The 23,454-nt window shown below is 35.1% G+C and overlaps 1 protein-coding gene across 1 annotated transcript in view; it reads left to right on the plus strand.

Annotated features, from left to right (window-relative positions):
* CCDC171 (coiled-coil domain containing 171) overlaps nucleotides 1–23,454 on the plus strand; it is a 152,176-nt gene that overhangs the window by 68,720 nt on the left and 60,002 nt on the right. The window contains exons 17-19 of the mRNA XM_014952582.1: nucleotides 4,610–4,836; nucleotides 5,488–5,667; nucleotides 7,336–7,521. Of these exons, the coding sequence (XP_014808068.1) occupies nucleotides 4,610–4,836; nucleotides 5,488–5,667; nucleotides 7,336–7,521 (593 nt within the window). The remainder of the gene's footprint in view (nucleotides 1–4,609; nucleotides 4,837–5,487; nucleotides 5,668–7,335; nucleotides 7,522–23,454) is intronic.

The following is a 23,454-nucleotide window of genomic DNA, read 5'->3' on the forward strand; positions in this document are numbered from 1 at the left end:
CACAACAATAGATAGTTGGCTAACCTATTCTTAAAAGCTTCCAATGACATAGTACTTACAAGTTTCCTAGTTATCTCATTCCACTGTTCTAATATTCAACAAGTATTTTACGGGAGCTCAACCTAATTTTTTTTCCATGGGGAAAATCTACATTGTTTCTGTCTGTTTGATCGGTGCATTTCTTAAGTGCCCTAAAACTGACACGTGCTCAGCCTGGGACGTTACCCCTGCTGACTGAAATGAAATAAGTTCCTACTGTGTTTTATATGATACGAGTCTAGAATTTCCAGATCTGGAAAACAATTGAGTATAGAGGGTAATATTTTCATCTGGTTTACTTGCTATCTTGTGGTTTTTGAGAGAGACATAAAATGCTGTCAATTTACACAATGTATAGCAGTCCTTATTTTGTCTGTACTGTGTTTCCTAAGTATGTGCTTAATTAGATTTGTGTCTAGATTCCTTAATTTTCTCAGACTATCCTGATGTAGAATTCTGCTATGCCTGTAGAAAATTTTAGTGCCAGTCTCTGGAAATGTCACCTCTTGATTCCCAGCTGTTAACTGTCTACCTTAATTTCTTTGTAGTGAGTACTAGTATAAGATCTCACTTAGTTCCCCTGCATTGCTGTCATCTAAGGAGTGATGGTTTCCTTGAAACCTCATAGTTTCTAAGTTCCAACAATGCGACCACAGAATAACGGATATTAAAGGAAGAATAATTTATATGAATAAAGGGATGTAGCAGGGCAGAGAGAAGGTGATACATTTCCCAGAAGCCTGAGCAGTAAACTTATACCAGAAGTCAGTGATTGAATCAAAACTGTTTCAATTCGGTTTCAGGTGCTCTATTCTTTGATCATTCTGTTTTTAGTAACTTAAATTTACATCCATACGAAACAAAGTTTGAACTATGTTTCAGAGTATTTACAGGGTTTATACTGCAAGCGTTCCTGTGAATAGCGTGTTGAGTAAGAACAGCAAATTGAAAAAGAATTAAGAGACAATTTACAGCAGCATTGGTGTGCTGAAATGACTAGTTAGAACACCTGAAACCTCATGATACTTTGCTGGTATTGAAATATAGGAGAATTCTGGTGGACTCCATTTACTAGATACCTCTGCACTCAACACAGTTTAGATTTTGAGAACTAGGAGAAGCAATGCTGAGAATGTTATGGCTAGTCTGGTGGTTCTTTCATAGCTTATCTCTATTTTAAGTCATTTTCACAGAACCTCAAGATCTAACTGCTCATGTATTACTTGGAATTCTGTTGCTCATGAGATCAAAAGTCTCCCAAGAACCTTTGGCTTAAAAAATAGTAATAGATTATTTAAAGTTTGACATGAAATTTCCAGAAGTATCAAAGTGATAAAGCTTTGAAGGAAAATATTTGAAAGAAAGCTTGCATACTTAGGAAATTATTTTATGTTTTGTAAGTCATATTTCAAACAGGATTTCAACTTTCAAACTGACCTAAAGGATTTTGAATTTTTTTAAAAAATAGGCAATCAGAGAGGCATCTGCTCTGTTGAAATCTTGAAATAATGTCAGTTCCAGGTTAGACTGCACATCAGAGGAGAGAGTAGGTGCTATCTGGATCTATGATATGGAATGGTTTGGTGTCTTAAAAATTACTTTTAGAGATGGCTAGGTACTGAGGAACCATTTGAGGCAGCTGAAAGAAACCAAATCCAGATCACTCAGATAACACTGGAACTTTTTAGGCTTGTGGACTCTGGTGATTTGAAGCATACTTATTGAGCTTTTAACTTTTAAAAATATGGTTATGGTTTGACATTCATGATCATTTCTCTTTACACTGTTCATTAGTTTGGTTCTTATTCCAGCATGTCTTGGAATGATCTCTTAGCTTCAATTTGAATACAAGTTCATTAAAGTGTAGGAGGTTTTTGTTTTGTTGTGGTTTGGTTTTTTGTAAAGTTAGTTTTGTAGTTTTTTGTAAAGTTTGTCTGAAGAGAATCTGTACTGTGATAAACCAGAGAAAGTAAAGTTCAAGCTTTTATAATAGAAATGACATCAACTGTTACATACATAAAGCTTTTGAAGCTTAGCACAAAAATTTTACTCTTGTGCAGTACTGTAAGTTCATCCTGCTGACTGTTCTGTTTCACCAAAATGGAGTAAACTCCTCTGTCAGTGAAGTAAGATTTGCCACTTTTCATTCTTTTCTTCATTTGTTCAATGTAAGAATTAATTGCTCTTTGTGATATGTCTGTATTTGTGTTAATAATTTCTTATACACATCACAGTGTATATAATTTAATGCTTTTTTTGTTAATTCCTTGATCCTTCACGGGCAGGTACTTTAAATGTATATACTTAAACCGTATGCTCTCTTCCCAATGATTATAGATACAGTTCCTTGTGGAACTGCATTAAATTCTCATTTTGTCTTTCAAAGCAGTCAGCAGCTTACATCACCATACTTCTGTGAATTACTCCAAACTGTTTTTCATTAAAATTAAACAGAGGTGCTGACTTGCTTTTTTATTCCCTATCCCAAGTAAGTGCCTTAAATTGTGGGTACTGAACTATACTGAATAATGAGAATCCTTGTTATGAAGTGGAAAGATCATTTAAAAATGCTACAACACAATTGCCTGAACTAGTATTATTATTAATTTATTTTTAATACAGTTAAACTGGAGGCTGTAGATAGGGAAGGGGGCTGCCGTCCTAGGTACTTTACTGCACATATGGAGAAATACTGTGTTTTCTGGCAGGCAAACAGTCTTGTGTAAAATGAGATACCAGGTGGAAATACTAGGAAAAATGAAGAAACAGTAGTTCATTGACAATACCCTTGTTTTGTTATTAACCAAAAATAACCTCAAAGGAGAGTTTTTTAGAAGGTTTTGTTGTCAACTTACATAGAAGGCAGTACAAATTATGTTCTTTTAATTTTAGGTTAATTTAACTAAACATTCAAACTAGTGATGCATCATGTCTGGAGAAAAGAGATGGTCTTTGAAACTGAGAGACAGGTAGGACAGGATAATGTGTGATAAGAGTTAAAATGATGAAAGTAGCTTATCTTTTAAGTGATCAGTAATAGAGAACCAACATAAGGAGGAGAGAGGAGCCTTGGGCAAGTAGAGAGAGCATTAGAATAGCGGTTTCTTCTGGATATGAGAAGAATAGTATTTTTTTATTTCCAAGGATGTTTTGTTAGTTGAAGTGCAAGACAACAATTTTGGATAACATTTTTAGCTTTAAAGATGAATAGAAAGAATGGTGTCTTAGACATGAGGAAACCACAGATTTGCTACTAGGTGGGATTATGGAGAGCATGTGCTCGAAAATGGTCCTCTGAGTAAGCACTGGAATCATTGGAATGGTGGTATTTTGAAACCAAGCCAGAGAATGGCTCTGAAAAAACAATGTCTGACTTTATCATGTGCTTTGTTTGTTTGTTTGTTTGTTTGCTTACAGATAAATTTCATCTCATATGTGTAAATAATAAATTATTTATGGTGAGAATTGTAATCTAAAAATATCAATGATCACATTTTGTTTGCTTTGAACATTTGTCTTTATTCTTGCAATGTATAAAAAGAAATTCTTTAACTTAAAAAAGCTATGTTGTTTTTTTTTTCTATTTATACTCCTAAGTAAATATTTAATTCACTGCAGCAACAGGAGATCTGCTGTACTACTGAATGTAAATAAGCTCTTCCATGCTTGTCATCTTACACTGATAGTATCATAAGACAAGTAATGACAGATTAAGACCTGCCTAGCAGAGGGAAAACTAAATTACAAGACTTTTATTAAGGCATAAATAAACCTATTAACTGTTATCTGGAATACCAATTAGTGGAAGGAGCACTGACAATTTTATTTATCAACATTAAACACAATTATTAATTACAGACCTGATGAATCTAGCAGTAAGCAGGACATGTTGGGTGTGCTGGGGCCTTAAGTCCATTATATGAGAAGGATGATTACCAAAATCCTGTGGGAAAATAAGTAATTGTAGCTGTAAAATTTTAATTGCCTTGGAATAAGGTAAATTATATTCTCTTGTCTCAGAATATAAATAGTATGGCATTAAGGTACCAAGCCTCACTAATTTTGAACAGCAAATGATTTAGACATCTATAGAGGGGAGGAAAAAGGAGTCAGGAAACCCTCAGAAATTTGCATTGTAAATATTGCGATAAAATAATTTACCATGTGCTATCACATCTGACATACTTGACCTGGCTTGCATTTTCTTGCATCCATCTTACATGTTTTCTGAATTACAAAATCAGAGCACCCAAGAAAGACTTAAGAAGCTGTAGTATTGGAGGAGAACATAAAAACAACTGGAAAAAGATCCTACTCTTTTGCATCCTATCCTACCCTTCCATTCAAAGATTGGTAGGAGTGCTCATTGCTAAATACAGAGTTTGTCCCAAAGTCTCTGAGATGTTCCAGTGAGCTCAGCCTTCACTCTTTAATAGAAATTTCTTACAGAGTACTTTAAAGATGCTATTTGTTGTTCTTGCTTTTTTCCACTGACACCCCCACCCCCCCCATCTCGCCCTCCAAACTAATAACTGACTCAATGTTTCTTGTTTGTTGTTGTTTCTTAAAGATCCAAGGCCTTGGCTTTCTGGACACTTACTTATAAGCGCAGCCAGGAACTCCTTTTCAAAACTTATGGACAAGCTGAATATAATAATGGAGGCTGTTCCAGTAGAAAGCAGCAGGAGCAATATTTACTGGGAGAAAGACTCCTTGGTACAGAGGCTGGCTCACGGACTTCACAAAATAAATACCCAGGCCCTGGAAGCTGGATTGTGTGACAGACTACCCATTATGGTATGCATATTTATACTGCTACTTCATGTAAACAGTAGGTTCACAACATAAATGTTATGGTGAAGCTCTATTGATAGTACCATTAATTTTGTTTCAGATTGTTTATGAGTCCATTACACTGACATCAACTATATAGAGAATCAGAAGTTCATTTGCAATACCCAAAAGCATTAGGGTGTGAATAGATCTTTAATTGTCAAAGAATTTCAAGAAGAGATTTGATCTATCCAAGAAAAAAAGAATTAAACTCCTATCAAAATTGTGTTTACTTTATAATAACAAACTTGCTTTTGGCTTTAACTAAATGTTAAGGTTCTTTCTTTTGGGGTTTTTTTTTTTTTTTTCCTTTTCTCTTTCTTGCTGTTCTGTCTCTCGGTGAAGATAACCTTCTTTCCTTTAACCAAAATGAAAGGATAAACTCTTTCTCACATGATCTGTATTTTATTATGGGCCTTACATCTTCTTTAAAAACAGATTTTTTGTAACCTTCAACAGCAGGTGAAACAAGCTCACATTTTTTCAGTCATGTCTTCTAGAAATGGAGGAAAGAATGCCAGCTTTGTCTAATTTGCTTGGATATTAAATGTGATTGATTTTATTGCTAAAGTAGAACATTTTATAGCACATGATTTTGTTTCTGTTTACTAACAGAAGAGCATAGCATCCTTGCAGAAGCAAATATTTGAATTTACACAAAGACTTCATACAGCAGAAGTGGAGCGCCGCTCACTGCGCCTAAAACTTGCAGAATTCAAATGGAATTTCAGTGAATTGAAAAAAGCTGATAAAGCCCAGAGCCTGCAAAAGCAAGTAAATTTGTTCGAACAATCCGTAAGTATATTTGATTTAAAGGAGACTGCTTACAAAAGATCCTCCTTTTTACACATTTTTTGATTTGTGTTCTTTTGTAAAACAAGTATAAAATCAATCTACTATTAACAGAATTTTCTAGAAAACTTGCCTAGTAAATGTCACTAAACTATAAGTCAGATGTATTTAGAAGTATCTTCTTTCCAGAGGAGTTTCTCTTTGATTTGTAGAATGAGGATAAACTACGTTTGGTCTTCAGCAACCCAGGTTTTCTTCCATATGTTGAAAATATTGGTGTGATTTATTTATGTTGAAAGGATTTATAGATATCATTTCAACTTCAACAAGAGTAAAGTCAGCTTGAAAGAGGGTATCCAATAAGTATGTTCATGAGAAGTTCATTAAACTCTGCATGGATATTGCTGTATGTTGTGATGGACATTTTACTGTATCTTTGAGAATGGGTTATATCCTAAGCTGGTCAGTGCAAATTTGAGTGTGGCTGCTTCCTTGAAGGGTTATGTTTATGGCAAGTTAAAAAAGACCTCTTCTACATTGCAGTAGCACATATGCACCTAATTCCTCTGATAATTTGCTGTCACTGATCAATTTACTTAAATACTATGGGTTCACTAAGGTTTAAATAAACACTTTCTGGCAGGAATGAGAAGAAGCAAAGGTTCCTTAAAAACTTGAAGCCAAAGTATAGCGAGTAACAGACATGGTGTTTGAGGGATTGATGCCATTTTGTAGGTTTTTGGTTTGTTCCCTGTCATACCTGGGGAACTGTGCCTTCAGCCCTTCCTTGTTCAGGGAAGAAACTTGTTTTGGTTTAGCCTGCTGGAGGTTCACTCGACACCTTTCCTCCAGTGCTTTTTTTTTTTGCATTCAGAATTGAGCTCACATTAGAGCTATCTGAGAAAATGAACGGACAAGAATTCTTACACGTGCTTATACAGGTGCACAGTATAATTGAAACATGTCCCAGAATGAGCAGCCTTTTCTGTAGCTCTGCCCAGTGCTGAGTCTGAGACCTAGTTGGTAGATCTGTCAGTATGTCCTAATCAAAACATTTCCAAGACAATATTTCATAGATAATCTTACATCCATTCTCCTTCATGTTCCTAGCTGGAAAAATGGATTATTTTTTTTTTTACTTAAATGGACAAGGTTATATCTAATCATCTTCAGTTTTGTTCTTACTGGGTTTTTTTTCCCTTACAGTTCTGGGACAGTTAGATGAAATTGCTACATTTTAGATGGTTGTTCAAATGTAGATGATGGTTTTCCTTGATTAATTATTTCTTCTTTTGGGAACTTTAGGGAGGGTAGAAAGAGTCCAGGAAAATGTTTACAAGAGTTAATAAGATATGCACTGAAATGTAGGACATTGATATGCTTATTTCCTTCTAAGTATTGATACTTTATAACCTGGGGTGCTAATTTGAATATAATAATGAATGCATACTGTTTACAGTACCCTGAATGCCTTTCTGAAAAATACAGTGAATAAAGTTGTTGCCATTTTATTGTTCAGTGGTCTGTCTTCATGTTAAAAAACCTAAATATTCACCTTTAGTATGCTTTTGTTTTAGAATTTGGTATGTTTGGAAGTGGAACTCTGGAAGCCAAGCATGTAAACAAGTGAATTCACTTACACAATCAAACACAATTTATTTCCCTTATCAGAAATTGATCACCCGTGAGAAGTTTGAAAGTGCATGTGAAAAATTAAATAATGCATTACATCAGGAGCATCAAGTACAAGTGCTTTTGAATGAACAGGCACAACAGCTACAGGAGTTAAAAAGTAAACTAGAATTGCACTCCAGTGAAGAAGCAGATAAAAACCAAGTCTTAAGTGAAACTGTAAAGGTAAGATGATTATCCTTCTGAAATAGGCACCAGCAATTTACCTTTTGGTGAATAAGGCAAATCTTGCAGCTCTTGTGCAAGTAAAAGTATAGGAGTAAATGCACACATACTGCTCACCGCATTGGAATTTCAAGGTACTCAGAGAACACTTTCAAGGCAAAACTTAAAGGTATAACTCCACTTTTCTGCTTTTGGGACTGGGCGGTGTACACCAATATACATAATATGAAGTGTCTGTTTTTTACATAAGAGACAGCAATTCTAGCTATCGTGAGGTGTTTGCAGACTATAGGAAAAATGAAGGAAGAAGTACAGGAATACCTTGTTTTTTGATAGAGATCATAAGAATACTTCAAAACCTGGATTAGCTGTTTCTGAATATAATGTTAGCATAGAGAATGCGTCTGTCACTTTGGGATATGCTAGGTGAGAGTAAAGAAAGATTCTTTTTCATCAGGATTTAGAATTTTCCCCAGACATTACAGAGTAGTGAGGGAAAAGGTGATGTTAGTGTCTCTGATTGCATATCAAGGAGCAGAGAGAGAATAAAAGTTTTGAAACCAGGTGGATATCTCACATGGGAAGAGAAGGATCTGATGGCAGACCAGTAATGTGTGGTGACCTGTGCTCTGCAGCTTTTATTTATTTTTTATTTAAAGTGAGCTTTGTTGTTTGTGTCTGCTTTTCGGTCCTACTACTGTCTATTCATCTGTGAATTCATAGTTGAGCAAAAAATTAATCCGTGAATTCATAGTTGAGCAAAAGAGACTGCTTCACTGGTATTTTGCGGAATGGAAGCACTTGTGATTCTGAGGAAGATTTAGGGAGGAAGTGGTAAGAAATGTCAACAGGCAGGAGGAGGAGAACCTAAAAGATACAAGCTACAAAATTAGTAGAAATGTCAGAAACCATTGTTGAAAATGTAACAGTGAAAATGGATGTCAAGGAGGATGACTTGCAGCAGAGTTGAAGTTTGAACTGATGTACAGTGGAGGAAGCTGAAGGATGTTATTAAATTTATTAAGGAGGGTTTTGATTAGTAGTATTATTTACTAAAAGTACTTTACCTCACTAAGGGTGAAAGACAATGAAATTTCCAATTTACCTGTTGGTTTTTATGTTTTCTTTACTTCACAGTCCCCTAACTTTTGTCTTTCATTTCAATGTTAGAATAAGCTTGTCTAATGTTCCTGTTTGGGTGCTTTGTTTCAGATATAACTGCAGTATATATAAGCCATTTGACTGGTGTTTGATTTCTTTGGGAAATACTTGATTCAAGATTATAAAGTAGTTATTAGGATCATAAAGAAGGGAATTAATAGAAGATAGATGTTATTGGAAATTTCCATTAGGGTCTACTTTTTATACATTAATGCATGGTATTTCACCATTTTTTACTTTATATGTAAAACATACCTTTACATTTGCTCAGAGGAAATTAAACAAAAAGTCAACTGTAGGCATTTAAAATATAGGATGGAGTTCTAAGCAACTCTGTTACATGGCTTATTGGATTTGATTGTATTAGATTTCACACCTTCTGTTTTTTGTTTATTAAAGGTTAGATACAATTTTTTTGAGAGAGCAGTGATCCTACACAGCATCCTAATTCTGCTACTGGAACAACCTGATAAAGTGTAAAATGTTTGGTTATAGCTGAAATCTGTAAAGATACAATACAACATAGTAACATAGCTGTTGTGCTAGGATGGAGGCTAAGAAAATTGAAAAAATAAACCTTAGAGATGAAGTTTACCACTTACAGTTACACTGATTTGGTTTTCTAAATGTATTACTCCATAATTCTCAATCCTTTCCATGGAGGAGGTTTGAACCAAATCTGAGTTACAGACTTGTTGCTGTCTACTCTCCCTAAACTTCTGTTTAAATTCTGGAAGGTTGTTTGGTGTCTCTTGATGCCTTCGTGATGTTTACTACAAAACTGAGTTGTAGTTGTAACAGCCTGTATCTGCGACTGTATCAAGGAAAGAAATGAGATATTTGTGGTAGGATGGCAACACACATTCGTGATCTAATGTTTCTTGATTTATTTTTCTTTAGTCATGCATAGATGATTTAGTAATGTATACTTCCTAAATCATAATTTTGCCTTCAATTTTTATCATTTTTTTCAGCACGGTTCTGAACCTGTGCTGAAAAAGTGCTTCCTAAATTCAAGTAGCAGTCTAAAACAGACTGCTTTGATACCAAGGGGTAAAATATTTTTTTTTTAATTTGAGTTCTACATGTTTGGGTTTTTGAAATAGAAGTCTTTAATAAGCTTTTTTTCACCCACCCTTTACCACAAACCCACTTTATTCAGGGCTTTATTCATGACAGACAGAAATGCTCTCTGTCTTGTGTTTTAACTGGCAGACCTTTTTCTCTTGGCTCATCAGTTTTTGTGACTTAAAATTGGATTTTGTTGTAGCTCTTGTTTTGTGGTACAGTGGAACAATCTCATCTCTGCAATAATCAACTCTGACCTTGTAAAACAGTGTTATTAGAATTGCATAAGCTTTAAACATCTTAAATAGTAGACAAGCATGGAAAAAAATAACTGCTGCACTGAAAAAGTATAATAGAAAAACTATGCCTTCATCTTAACATACAAAATAGTCTGTTGGTCTAGACTAAGTATATATTAAAAGTTGGAGAATGTGGTGTTGTACAAGTGACTTTGAATGAAGTAGGATGTGATGGAGTAAAAAAATTTGCTTTCAGTTCTTTATTCATAGTTTTTAAACAGGTAAGAAGGGAAAAAATAAAATATTAGATACTTGTGCTTTTAATAACTTTTAAACCTATTCACACTTCAACAGCAATCAGTATGGAGATATTTTGGTATTCACGTACTTTCATAAAGTAGGCTTATTAAAGGAGTAATACTTAATTTCTTAGCTTTATCGGTTCAGATTTTAATCCTGTATATTTTTATCTTCTTAATGGCATATACCATAGAGACATCCAAGGTAGCCAATTACATTCAAGGTCAGCTGGAACTAAGTAACTCTTCTACACCACCTTTTTCATTAGAAGAGGTAAATCAGTAGCTCTGATTCCCCTGCCTTTGAAGAGAAACTTTTAAACAGGCATCTATAGCAGACATAATTTTTACTCCTTATAGAAACATGTCTTAATTCCAGTAAAATAATTTTTCTTCCTTTTAGGATCTGCTAATATGTGTTATAAAAACAATATCTTTTAAAGCTTTAATTAATGGAACATGTCTAATAACTCTGTGTGCATTTCAAGTGCAATATATGTTAAATCATGTGACTTGCTACCAATCTGCCTCAAAATAGGTACAACTTTTACAAGAAGATACCTTAAATTTTTGGTTTATTTCCTCTTCTGAGTATAGTGAAGCTGCCATGGATTTGTGACAGAATAAGTGAGAAGACTCTCATCCAAGTGCTTTGATAACACTCACAGAAAAACGTTTTCTGATGGGAAGCTTTGGAGTGTTTTTTTTCACAAGCTATTTGATTTAAATCATTATATACATATTCTGTGTTCAAAAAGTGTAGTATCCTTTGCTAAACAGACACATCCAAATTAATTAGATTCTGATGGAGACTGGGATTTCCTCGTTTGTTAGCAGTGGATGTTTTCCCTAAGCAGGCTTTTTATTCTTGGTGTGGATTTCAGGTGAAGTTGGTACACAATTTGCTCCTTTTTGTTGCTTTTCCTCTTCATACATTTATAGCCATCTATTTTCCCTGAAAAATCATTTCAGTTATTTATATAATTTCTTTTATTAATACCATGGCACACGCTTTGTCAGTTTTGTAGTTGGCTGTTTCTTCAAATGATGCAGTGTTCTACCTTTTGAAAAGGTTAAAAGGCTTCACTCACCTGAGGAAGACTCAGTGATTTGCATGGTTGTCAAATAGAAGAGCAAAGATTACAGTCACTGTAAGCATCAAAAATGGTTTGGGATTTTATTATTTTTTTTTGTAAACTCTCTGACATCTTAGTTGGAAAGTCTGTTAGGATTTGGGTGCACTGAGGGATACTGTTGATTCCCAAAAACTTGTCACTTTGTCAAAAAATGCCATTTCTGTGCACTGCCCAGTTAAATTAAAGGCTGTTCTTTTAAAGAAAGGAGTATAGTTGATTACCATTAGCATCTAACTTAATAGAGAATTTGTATTAATCAAGTTTAGCATGTTAAAGAGAAGCAAGGTCCCCTCTGAATAGGTTAGAAACTAAAATACATAATTCATTAATTAAAGGGTTTTTTTTAGTTTCCATACTCTCTATGTTCTGAACACCTAAATAATTTAAAAAGTAGTTAAGAATGGGTTATCATTGCCCTCTGCCATATTCTTTGTCAAAGGAGGTCATATGTTTTCTTACTACAATAAATTGCAGGTTAAACTGTTTTGTTTTGTGTTTCAGTTTGCATTAATGCTACTTGTAAAAGAAGTAATCCTGCACATTCTCCTTCTCTGTTACATAACTTTGACTATTGATAACTTCTTAGATTGATAGTCTTCAAAGAGTTAGGTCAACTAAAGACTTGCCCTGGAGCTTCCCCTTTGTGTTTTCTTATTTAAAGATTGCAATCCATTGTAAATGGAACTTAGGTATATGAGAAGGGATAGTCTTCCCAGGCTTCCTTCTGGCAGTTGCTATCTCTATGTAACAGGAGAGACACATAGAAAGTGTTCTGTTGTGGACTGGACTGAGAGCTTCTCTTCATAGAAGGAAAGAGAAGACAACTGTGACAAAGTCTGCATTTGATTACTCAGTCTGCACTTCTGATAATCTAAATTTAAATTTCACCCCAAATTTCTCTCTTCTGTGGTTTGTCCATAAAGTTTGGGGTTTTAGTTGTCTGTCGGCTTTATTAGCTTACTTTTTAAAAATCATAAATGTGTGCATTAAATCTTCTCTTGGAGATAAATAATTGTACTCTCGTTCCGTTCGGCACTTCTAAAGCAGCTCTTTATGTTGTCGTGCGCAGCTCTCCTTGCTTTGCTTCTCTGGTTAGCCTCTAAGATTCAGGGGCTGAGGGTTGCCCTGTTCTTGTTCCACTTCAGAGATCGTGTCATTAGGAGTACTGATCTCAGTGTTTCCTCACAAGAACGGACTTATTTCCAGCCAGGTTGTTAGGTCTATGTATTTCCTTTGTTCTGTGCCTAGAACATTCACCAGGACATATCGGCATGAGTATTCTGGGGTCAGTACATGGCCTTTAGAAAGGTATTGTAGTTGCTCAGTAGTCATCAATGAAGCAACCAAGTTGTTGAAGGTCTGCCTTAACTTTTCTGAGCCAGGCTTTCTGAAAAATATGTAATTAATGAGCAGAACAGGAGGAAGAATAAAGTTAAAATATGTGGTTATGAACTAGTTATGGGTTGGCATTAACATGAAGTTCAATGCAACAATTCAAATTTTGCAGTATGAGGCACAGAAGCATAATTTATTAGAAGCTCTTATTTTGAAAGGATAAAGTCAAAGACTTGGAAATAACCAAGGAAGATGCTCTCATTGTTATAACAATTTGGTGTAATTTAGGTACTAAGAGAGAACACTGGAATAAGTTGTGCTCACATAACATCACTTAGTTAATTCCTGAAAGCTAGTTATGACCAGGAGTTAATTTCAAAGTAAGAGTTGGTTTTCCCTTCTTTAGAAAATTACAGAGTGAGTTTGGTCATGCTAGTCTGATTCAGTAGTCTGATTTCAGTAGTCATTTTACTCATCACGCATTTAAGTGTCCTTCTGGTAGTTTGCAGAAGGCAGCAAGTAACCAGAACAGGTAGAATTGTGCTCAGGAATAATTAAACTAATGTGGAAACAAGAGTCAATAATTTGGTCTGTAAGGCCCTTCTCAACAGGTGGGTATGACCTTGGGTTTTTTGGTCTCATATATTGATGACTGGTGTACAGTGAAACCTAGAATGCTTTAGTTATGTCTTCACAGTATAGTAATGTTGCCTATGTCAGAGAATATTTTTTATCTTGAGTCAATTTGCTGCACTGAGCTATTAAAAAAAAAAATATCTGACATTCTGTCAAAGATTAAATAAAGAAAACTTTAACAAAGTAATTGCATGAACCAGAGCATTTTTATAGTCTTTTAAAAGTAACTTCCAATATTTTCTGGCTATTCCACTTGTAGGAACTATTTATAAGTGGAACAATATTGGGATCTAAAAGCTTAATGGTTTTATTGCTGCATTGTAATTATACTAATAAACACCTCTGTCCCTGACCTTGGAATTTATAGTGCAGTGAGAAAGATTTATTGACATGTAATTTGGAAGAAAAATGGGATTATTGTGTAATTACAGTGTGTGGTTATTAAGCATATGTTCTTACATACCATTTATCCCTGTTATTTCAAGACCTTCAACTGTGTTTCAGTTTCCACTCAAAAATACAGAAAAGCTTCTTGGTAAAGCCAGTGCCTGGGAGATCTTTGTTATATTATTGGGTTAACTACAAAGTAACTTTGTTACCTTGAGATGTGCAGAGGGGATCAATAGATCTTTAAAACAGCATGTGATGTTTTTAAAGAAGTGTTCTAAACCCTATTTTTCCTAGTTATTTAGATATCAATGTATAGGACTTCCTGCTATACAGGTTCTTGATATACAGGTCCTTTATACACAGATTTTCTTCTTGCTGCTGTTTATCTAGGATATCTCTAGGGCCCCATCATTTTTTCACCTCAGTCAGGTTTTCCCATGATCTCCTGTTCTATTTGTGTGAAGCTAACTCTATAAAGATCTTTCGTATCTTCTTGTGAAAACATAAGTAATTAACTCTCAAAAACCTACTGGAATATATGCAAGCTATTGGAATACAGTTAAGTATGTATCTACGTGGCGTAAGGCTAAAGGAAGAGATGCATTCCTTTACACTTCAGTCCCCTTTCTTCGGTGCATACAATGACAGCATCCATGCCTATATATCATGTCATTTGGGTTTTGAATTTAATTTGGCACTCTATTTTCATTAGGTATTCCATAATTTTCAAGGGCTTTTTTTTTCAAAATTTATACCACTTTCAGCTTCCAAAATTTGTAACTGTGCTGTCTTCTTTTAACGATGAAAAGCATGGAAGCTCTTTGAATTTGTAGCAGGGTAACAAACTCAAAACAGAATAAATTTTTTTTATATCGGGTAAACTTTTCTGTTGACTTTTACAATATGTATTTATGAAAAACCCACTGAAGTTCTCATTGCTACATGAATATTTTTACTGCCTTAATTAGAAGGTCTTTTTAAAAATTTATTACGACTTTCTAGCTAAAGTAAATGCACCTTAATTGTTTTTTGTTTTGGTTTGGTTTTTTTTTTTTTTCTGGGGACTATAAAACAAGTAATTAAGTGATTTAAAAATAATGAATTTAGGATTCTCAATTCTAAGTAACAGTCCCAAGATTTTATTTATAAATAGTACTTTGCTGTTACACAAGAAAATTTCTCAGGTGTGAGAATGAAGAAATAAGCGTTCTTAAAAAATAAATGTTAATGATAATTTACTAAAATAATTGGTTGTGTGGTATCACCCAGTGTGTTTGATAACAAGGCATATTTATTACTGTCACTTCTATAGGCAAGTGAAGCAGGTAATTTTCCAAGTTTCCTACCATCATAGTACCATTTTATCTTATACTTAGGAAGCGTACGAAAAGTGAAAAATAGGAATTCAGTTCAATTTAACGGATGCAGTAATTTATCACTGTCAGTATTTACCATGTCTGCTTCAGGATCTGTGTGTGCCATGCTCAGAAAAACATATTTCTTGTTCAAGGTTTGTGTTCTTGCTTGGCACTTGGTGTGACACAAAGCATATCCAGAGGGAAGGGAGATACCCAATCAATATGCCTTTATAACACTTTGATCTCCTTGCTGAATATTGGGATGTGATATATCCTTGATGCTTTTTTTAACAGAATGATTTAAAAGTTGCCTTTTATATTAGTTAAATGTTATATATTTTACTGTATCTTTTCTTTCTGCTAAGATGACTACTCTCCAGTGTCTTAATGAAAGGAGGGATAGGGGTGACCTGTATAAAATAATAGACCTTTTAGTATGAAATTACATATTTATCAATTCATTCCTATTTTATTGAGGTTTAAAGAGTAAAAGGGATAAAGAGAATCATGTATGCGTGTTTTCCCCCTGCAGATACTTCATGCAGCAGGATGTGGCTAGCATAATATTAAAATAAAATATGCATTCACTAAACAGCATTTGGGGCTGTCTGTGGAAACAAGTATAACTTGAATACAAATGTATGATTTGGCGGAAACTCTTCTGAAGGAGAACGCAATGTTTTAACGTAAACTGTATAAAATGATAAATCTGCCAAAGCCTATGTTCATGTTAGTGCCACGTTAAAAAATGATTTGTCCAATTCATTAATTAAAGAAAATTAAAAACTCTTGCTGAAGCAAGATCAAAAGTTTAGGTGGCATGAGTTTGCATACTCGGCATTGTTCAAAACTGCTTAATGTGACGGGTCACACTAATGCGCTAGTGTCTGGTGGAATTGTGCTGCAGCCTCTTCTGAGAAACTGCTGCAGAATAACATGCATCACTGAAAAAACAAAACTGGGACCACCATTATACTGAGGCTGTGGATGGTATATTTCCTTACTGAGAACTGAACCTTAAGTTCTGTTGTGAAAATTTCTTGATGAAACTATTCTAAAGACTATTAGGATTCCTGTTTTTAAACCAGTGACTGAAGTGAAGACGTAAAGCTACTGTACCATATTACTTGTTTCTTAGATTTAGTTCTGAAGCAGAATTCTGTGAGATTTAACCTGTCCCTGATGAATTTTTAGTCTGTGTCCAGACTCCCGCTGACTTCAAACTGTAGGCTTTTTTAGATAATGGGAATGAAATTGCCATTATTTAATTTGTACGTAACATTTCATTGTCATTGCTAATAATTTTGTTGCTGTTGCTTCTCCTTCTTCCTGAATTATTGTACCTAACTGATTGATTTAGAAATATTCCAAACAAATTAAGTGATGCAGATCCAATGGAAGAATATTTTTTGAGAACTTAAGAATCTGTTCCTGGGCTTAGAAATGTCACTGGACGGCAAAAACATTAAGACTAGTAGGATATGATCAGAGACAGGTGGTTTGAGCACAGTTCACCTATAATGAAATGCTAGAAATTAATACAGTATGTTGTGTCATTGTAGATACCCAGCCAGCTATTTCTGTTTATGTACATGTGATATAGTAGCACTTGTAAAGCATAGTAAAGAAAAAATCTAAGTGCTGTTTGTATTTTCATTTTGTACGCTGTGTGCTAATATGCACAATGAGACAATGTAGAGCAAAATTAAGCAGCAGTTTTGGAGATGGTTGTGTGTAGCAGAGAGCAGTGTTAACAGAGCAGCATCAGAGTTTCCCTGTGAAGTTGGGTGCCTCACTTACATACAGGTACATGTGAGAATTGTGAAAAGCCCTGTCTTGCAGTACCAAGTATAAACCATCTTTTTGAAATCTTTGAGCTGTAACAATTATAAGGCTGGAGGTCTATCAGGGTAAGAAGTGTAACAGTAGAAAAAAACCCAGAATTCTTTATTTTCTGTGGTACTTAAGTAACTGATTTAAGGGCATGACACTCCCAAAGCACAGAAGAGCGGCTGGCCGTGCAGTTCCAGATGCTGTCTAGTCTGCAGTTGCACAAGGTTAGGTATTGTGGTGAGAGAGGAATTTACTTTTCTAGGGAGAAAAAAGAAACATCAGTCCTGACATAACATGTTAGAGGTGAATGAGGAGTAAATGATCAGGTTCTCATGACACCACGCATGTGATTCCAAAAATTTATTCTCACTTAACATCAAGGTTTTTTCTAATACATGTAAAACTCACAGTGATACTGTCTGAGTTTTTATAAAATTGTCTTTGTTCCATTAAGGTGGTGTAATCCTTCTCAGCAGCTTTCCAGTAATACTAACATAATTTACTTAGCTGAGAAGATGATAAAAATTTCTAGATTATCATGTGCATAAATTTTATTCTGTAGTTTAACATTTTCCAGAATATTGTTTCAAAGCAGGGCTTAATTATTACCTTTGATTGGATTACTGTGTGTCTGGGAGGCTCAATGCATCTTGGATTCAAGAGAGTTTCCCTCAACCTTTTAATCTTCTGTTTCTTTTTCTGTACAGCCACATTCCTAGCTACCACAGTTTATCACCAGTGCTTTTGTTTGCTAATAGTAACAGTCCATGAGGATCTAGCCTGTATATGGGAAGTTTATGTTTTGTGATTACTGCATTTGAAATCTTTCAAAGTTTTGGTTAGTTTTTCTTACTTTGAAGTGGAGTAACGTGGAAATGGGGTGTCTCTTCTGGAAGAAGTGTTATTATGTGGAATTATTTGGGAACTGCTGCTGTGTTTAAATTAATAAGCTCTTTTAATTCCAAATAACTTTAAAGCATACACAGCTCAGTGACTTCATAAAGCATTTTCAGTCATCCTTTGCTAAACATTTTGAGCTAATGCAATTGAAAAATGCATTCCTTTCTTGTTGATCAGAATAGATTTTCTCTGGAGAAATCAGTCTGCATTGTAGCACAGAGATATTAAATGTAGCTTTAGGTCTCTGAGCCTGAATCCAACCTGAAGCGCTGCAGGTAAAACGCTTGTGGTACCTAAACTTGCTTGATGTCTGAGAGCTATGCGTCAGTCAATAAATGGACTGTTGTCTAGACATACATAGGTAATGCCATTCGCTTTCACAGTGTGACTGCCTTCAGTTTCAAATGCCTTTTGTAAGAAAAATCTCTTGCAAGATGGTAATGTATGCATTTTCCCCATCCAATCCGTTGACTGACTTTTGAATAAATTTTTATTGAAATACTTCTTAATACTTAGGTTCTTGGTCTTTTAGAGTAACTGTGTATCACAGCTGCTTTTAAAGCTACCTTCACCATCGTTTAACTTATAATTGGGTTTTGGATGATTGTTTTACTTTTTTTTGGCTGAAGCTTTCTGCTATTAACATAGTTTGTGCTCCAACATCATGAAGGTTTCTTATATAAAAAAATCACAAGCAATTGCATTTGATACTGTGTCAGAAATGTGAATGTATGAAAGTAGTAGACCCACTTGTACTCCATGACCTCATTACACAGGGCACTTTCAAAAACATGAAGAGCCATTTTGAACATTGTTAGAGACGCTGTGATCTGTAAGCTATATTTAACTACTTCCCTGCTACGTCACGTACTTCAAAGAAGAGTCATCAGGTATGTTCTTTCTAAGAATGCCAGCATATGAAAAGATTGCCACTATCAAGATGAGGGTCCAGTAGCAAAGAGGTTAAAAAACCCACTTCTTTCTGCAAAGCAGATACAGCTCATTCGAATGTCCTTTTGAGTACTCATATTTCTTTTCCTAGAGAAGTTCAAAGGGCATGTGAAAGCATTTGTTATTGAAGGGATGTCATGGGTGGTCAGCCTCAGGTTAGCTCTGCTTTGCAAGGGCAGAACAGCCACATGGAGTTGATTTCAAACTGTTTTAAGAAACTACTGCAGCCACTATGAAACACACAGTGATTCCAGATATAATATGTTAATATTGCAGTTTGGCTTCCAGTTGAGAAATGTAAATCTGCCTTATTTGTTGACATAGGTCTAAATGTATGTCTTAGATGTTTGGGGTTTTTTTTCATGTATTGATAAGGAGAAGTCTCAGTTATGAATTAATTTTTTTCTCTTTTTTTTGCCAGAGAACTGTTTTCCCTGAGATTTTTAATCTCCTATTTTTAAAAAAGAAGTTTCATTTTGAGTTGTTCTTGATAAGTAAGAATTCTTTTCAGAAAGCATCCTGTGGAAATTCAGGTGTATGGTTTGAGCTAATACAGTTTGGTTTGCATTGCAGTCATGCACGCTAAAAATACAGTTGATAATGGATATTAATGTAATTTCTTGTACTTTGGGGATTTGAACCTTTTTAAGATGCAAGACTTCTCTGGGTTATCTGTAGACTGTCTTTTGAGGGGCTCTCAGACCATCCTGAAGATCATGTTTGCCAACAGGGATAATGGGAAATCTGTTTCAACTGGTGGAGAATGGATGCTGGCTAAACATTGCATTCTTTCTTTCGTTGTGGAATTTTGTTAGTTATGTGTGTAGGACAGTTTTCAGGATTCATTCAGTGTACAGATCTCGTAAAAAGTAATACTTTGCATCTAAATGGAAAAAATATATATAAAACTTCATCCTGAAGACAAAATCTTTAATTTCACAAACTAGTTCATAATACACATGCTTCAGTATATTTGCATATCTTGTAATGCTGTGTTGTGTCTGCGTAATTTAAATCTAATTTAGTAAGCAGTTTGATCTAGCTTTAGTTGATCTTGGAAAATATGCTCTCAGTATAAATGTGTCACATACGCTTTGCATGAATTTAAACTGTATGACTGTCATCGTTAGTCTAGAGTGATTGTCCATCTGTTATCTTTTGAATAGAGTGCTTTTTTTATGTGTAAAGAATGACAATGTTAAACTTTGATTTATTGTTGTAACTGGTTTTGAAGAAAGAAATTCCTCGCCGAAAAGCCTAAGCTTTTTAAAATTATTTGTGGTAGGGCCCAGTTTACAGACATCCAATGAGATTTTTCTTCAGTGCTGTCAGTTAGTTGCTGTTCTCTCCAACAAATGTTTTTTTGTGCTGTTTATGGGGGAAAAAAAGCCTAAATCTAAAATATCTCTGAAGATAACTCCTTCTAAGAATTCTGATGAAAACTCTACTGATCTATGAGATTTTGGTGGACTGTAGAGAAAGGAGTGCAGTGATGTCTGAACTAGCACCTGAATGCCTAAATATCTGAACTGAACAAATAACTGGCATTTTACGGAATGTCAATAAATTGGAGTTTGGCTTTTAAGTTGGCTCAGAATCACTTCTGCTTGAAAGTGAAAGCTCAGCATCTTCACAGAACTATGTGCAGACATAGTAGGTTTATAAAACCTTCATTCTTCTTATCATATTTAGCCCCAACTTTCTAACAATTGTAATTGTCCACAGAAAACATTTTGAGATAAATGCATTATCAGGTTTTGAAATTTTCTTATTTTTGTAAATACTAAGACCTGGGGGGCAAAATAAGGGCTATATTGTGGATTAAGTGAAATATCTCAAGGCTGTGCTTTTCTGATAACTGAACCTGAAGTGACCTTTCTCAGACACAATTACAGAGCTGTATGTTTTTCCTTTAATTTCATCAGGGGTTTAATTAGTATACAAATAAAACTTCCCTTATCTTCCTTTCTACCTAATTGGCTTGTCTTCGCTTATATATGAAGAATGTGAAAATGGGCTGTAATTAGGGTGACCGTGTTAACCTTTTTTTCTCAAATGTACTGTTGCCTAAAGGCCTCAAGGCCTAAAAACAGTGCTTTGGATTATTGCTTTGCAATCACTATGGCTCTCCCATAGGTTTTCTCATGAGCAGAAGGGCTTTGGGTGCTGCAGGTTCCCACTGCTTAACGGGATCTTCATTCTTCTCCCCACTAAATGTTTATTGATTATCTCACTGCTCCACACTCAGCCTCCAACAACTTAATATCAGGTGACAGTCAGGAGAGTTCTCCAAGTAATTAGAGTGGAGCATTGAGGGAACAATTAGGAGCAGAGTTATTAAACTTGATTTATCCTATTCTCTCCTGAACACTTTCTTGGATATCAGAACATCACACTTTCACAATCTACCCTGGCTGAGAAATTAGTGGCTAACCTGCTGCTTATCATTGTTGCCTTGCTGCCTTGAGGCACACCCTCTTGGTTTCAGTCACTCAGCTGGAAATATTAGAGTCCATAAAGTTTATCAAGGGTTTTAATTAGATCAATCTGAAGAAGGAAAAAAAGAGAGGCTTAGCAGCCATTACTTTAGAATACTCCACACTGTATTTGAGCAATTTCCAAGGCTTGACTTAAACCCACAGTAGCAAGGAGCTTCAAGTGAATGCTGAAACTACTTTTAGAGACCTAAAATCAGTTTACATTTTGGTTAAAGATGACAATATTATTGATAGACAAAGTCTGAATCCTTTGGAGATTTCTGTAAACAATGGTGAAGTTTTGAATATAATAAAGCAGCTCTTCATGAGATGTTTTACTTAATCATTTCTGTGTTGCTTCATCACCAGCTAGTGTGGATTGCTGGTCATACCTCTCTAAGAGTTAGCTTCATGATTGTCCCTGTTACTGCCTCATTAATAGGCCTGTGCTTGCAATCGGTAAGCAAGAATGCTTAGCAGTTCCCAGAATATTTTGACACATAGTGGGTCTCTTCACTATTTGTGGTCAGTGATGAAAGCATTATGTGGGAGCAAACAACTCTCCAGCCCTGTAGAAGAACAGGTATCTAATAAAAATGAAATAAATGTGCATAATATTCCTGCATAATATTCCTAATAGCCTGTCTTTCTTCACTCATTTAGACCACTAGAATCTTGGACCCAGACTCTGTTACAGCACCCTCTACAACAAAAATTGCATACATGAAAATATTAGCAGAATTATCTACTCTGTAATGGCCAGAGCTCGGTCCTGTGACTGTATCTTAAAAACAGATTTTCCAATCAGATGGGAAAGTGGGGTGAACACAGTATTGGCACTAGAGACATTGTTCTCTGTTCAATAACTTCTGTTTGTCAAAAACTGGAAATATGGGTGTAGGGGGGTACATGACTTATTTTTCAGAGCTGTTTCCCCAATGCTGACTTAGCCTAAAACAAACAAACAGTAAACACAGGAAGTGGGACAAGATACTGTTCTTCGTTCTTGAATTAAACATAGCTCCATTTATCCTTGCTAATCCACGTGTTGTTTCTTGGAAACAACTTTTCTGAAAATCTGACAATTCACAACTTTAGCTGTTCAGACAGGGCTTTGATAGTTGCCAGTGGCATTAGGGTAGAATTTCTGAAGGCAACACCTCTGGTTTTGGATATCTTTATGCTAATAATGCAGTGGAAGAACAAGATCTGTTTGTTTATCTTTTCTTAGGTGAAAAATGGCATTCTTCATTGAAAATGATGACATAAGAGGCAGAATAGAGTTATTCAGCCTGCAGTAATTTGACATAGACTAATATTGGTATTTCAGGGCTTTAGAGTTTCTTAAACTCTTGATTGGCCTTTTTTTTTCTTGCAGCAGTGACTAAGCTCAGCTGGGATTTTGTAAATTGCTGAACAGAGTTCACGTAGTGGTGCTGTACGTTCCAAATGCACTGTTGAAATAATTGGTTGCTTTTTTGTGTTGAGAAACGTTTGAAGAAAACGTATGCCAATCCACAGATTTCAGTTTATTTGCAGGACCATGCAGTTTTATGCTGTACTTTGTTATTTTATAGAAATTTTCTCTGGCATATTGTTTTTTGATTTGCCTTTGACTCTTGGCTAGGTCTGAAGCTTTTCAGGTTAGTTGAGTTTTCACTGCCCTCCAAGTTTTTATCAGCCTTTTGTATATACTGTTCTTAATACATATCCACAGTGTAATGTATACTCTCTGTATTACACAGTCCAAGTGAAGTACTCCTGAGTACAGAATGCGCAGAGCATTCTTAGAACTTAAGCAGAAAACATTTCTATAATTTTTGGAAACAAGGTACAGGAGCTCAGTCTTTCAACTGTGGAGCCTTTGCTGTCCTTCCATGTTGGTTTAGAATCTGTCAGGGAATTTGCGTTTTTGTAAAAGAATGTTTATAGCCGCCTATTATAATTTCTTTCTACAAAGGCAATTAACAGCTGTAAGTAAAATGTAACATTTAGCAAACTGTGAAATCACATTATTAATACACCAGTCTATAAAAATATTGATTTATCCCAGCAGAAAAGAGTAGCAACTAGCCAGGTTCTGTATTAATTAGTTCTGTGTGCTATTTGTCGCCTATTGCATTAATCTCAATTGATTTTATACAAGTTGT

This window comes from Calidris pugnax, unplaced genomic scaffold, assembly GCF_001431845.1.
Source record: "Calidris pugnax isolate Ruff unplaced genomic scaffold, ASM143184v1 scaffold208, whole genome shotgun sequence".
Taxonomy (NCBI): domain Eukaryota; kingdom Metazoa; phylum Chordata; class Aves; order Charadriiformes; family Scolopacidae; genus Calidris; species Calidris pugnax.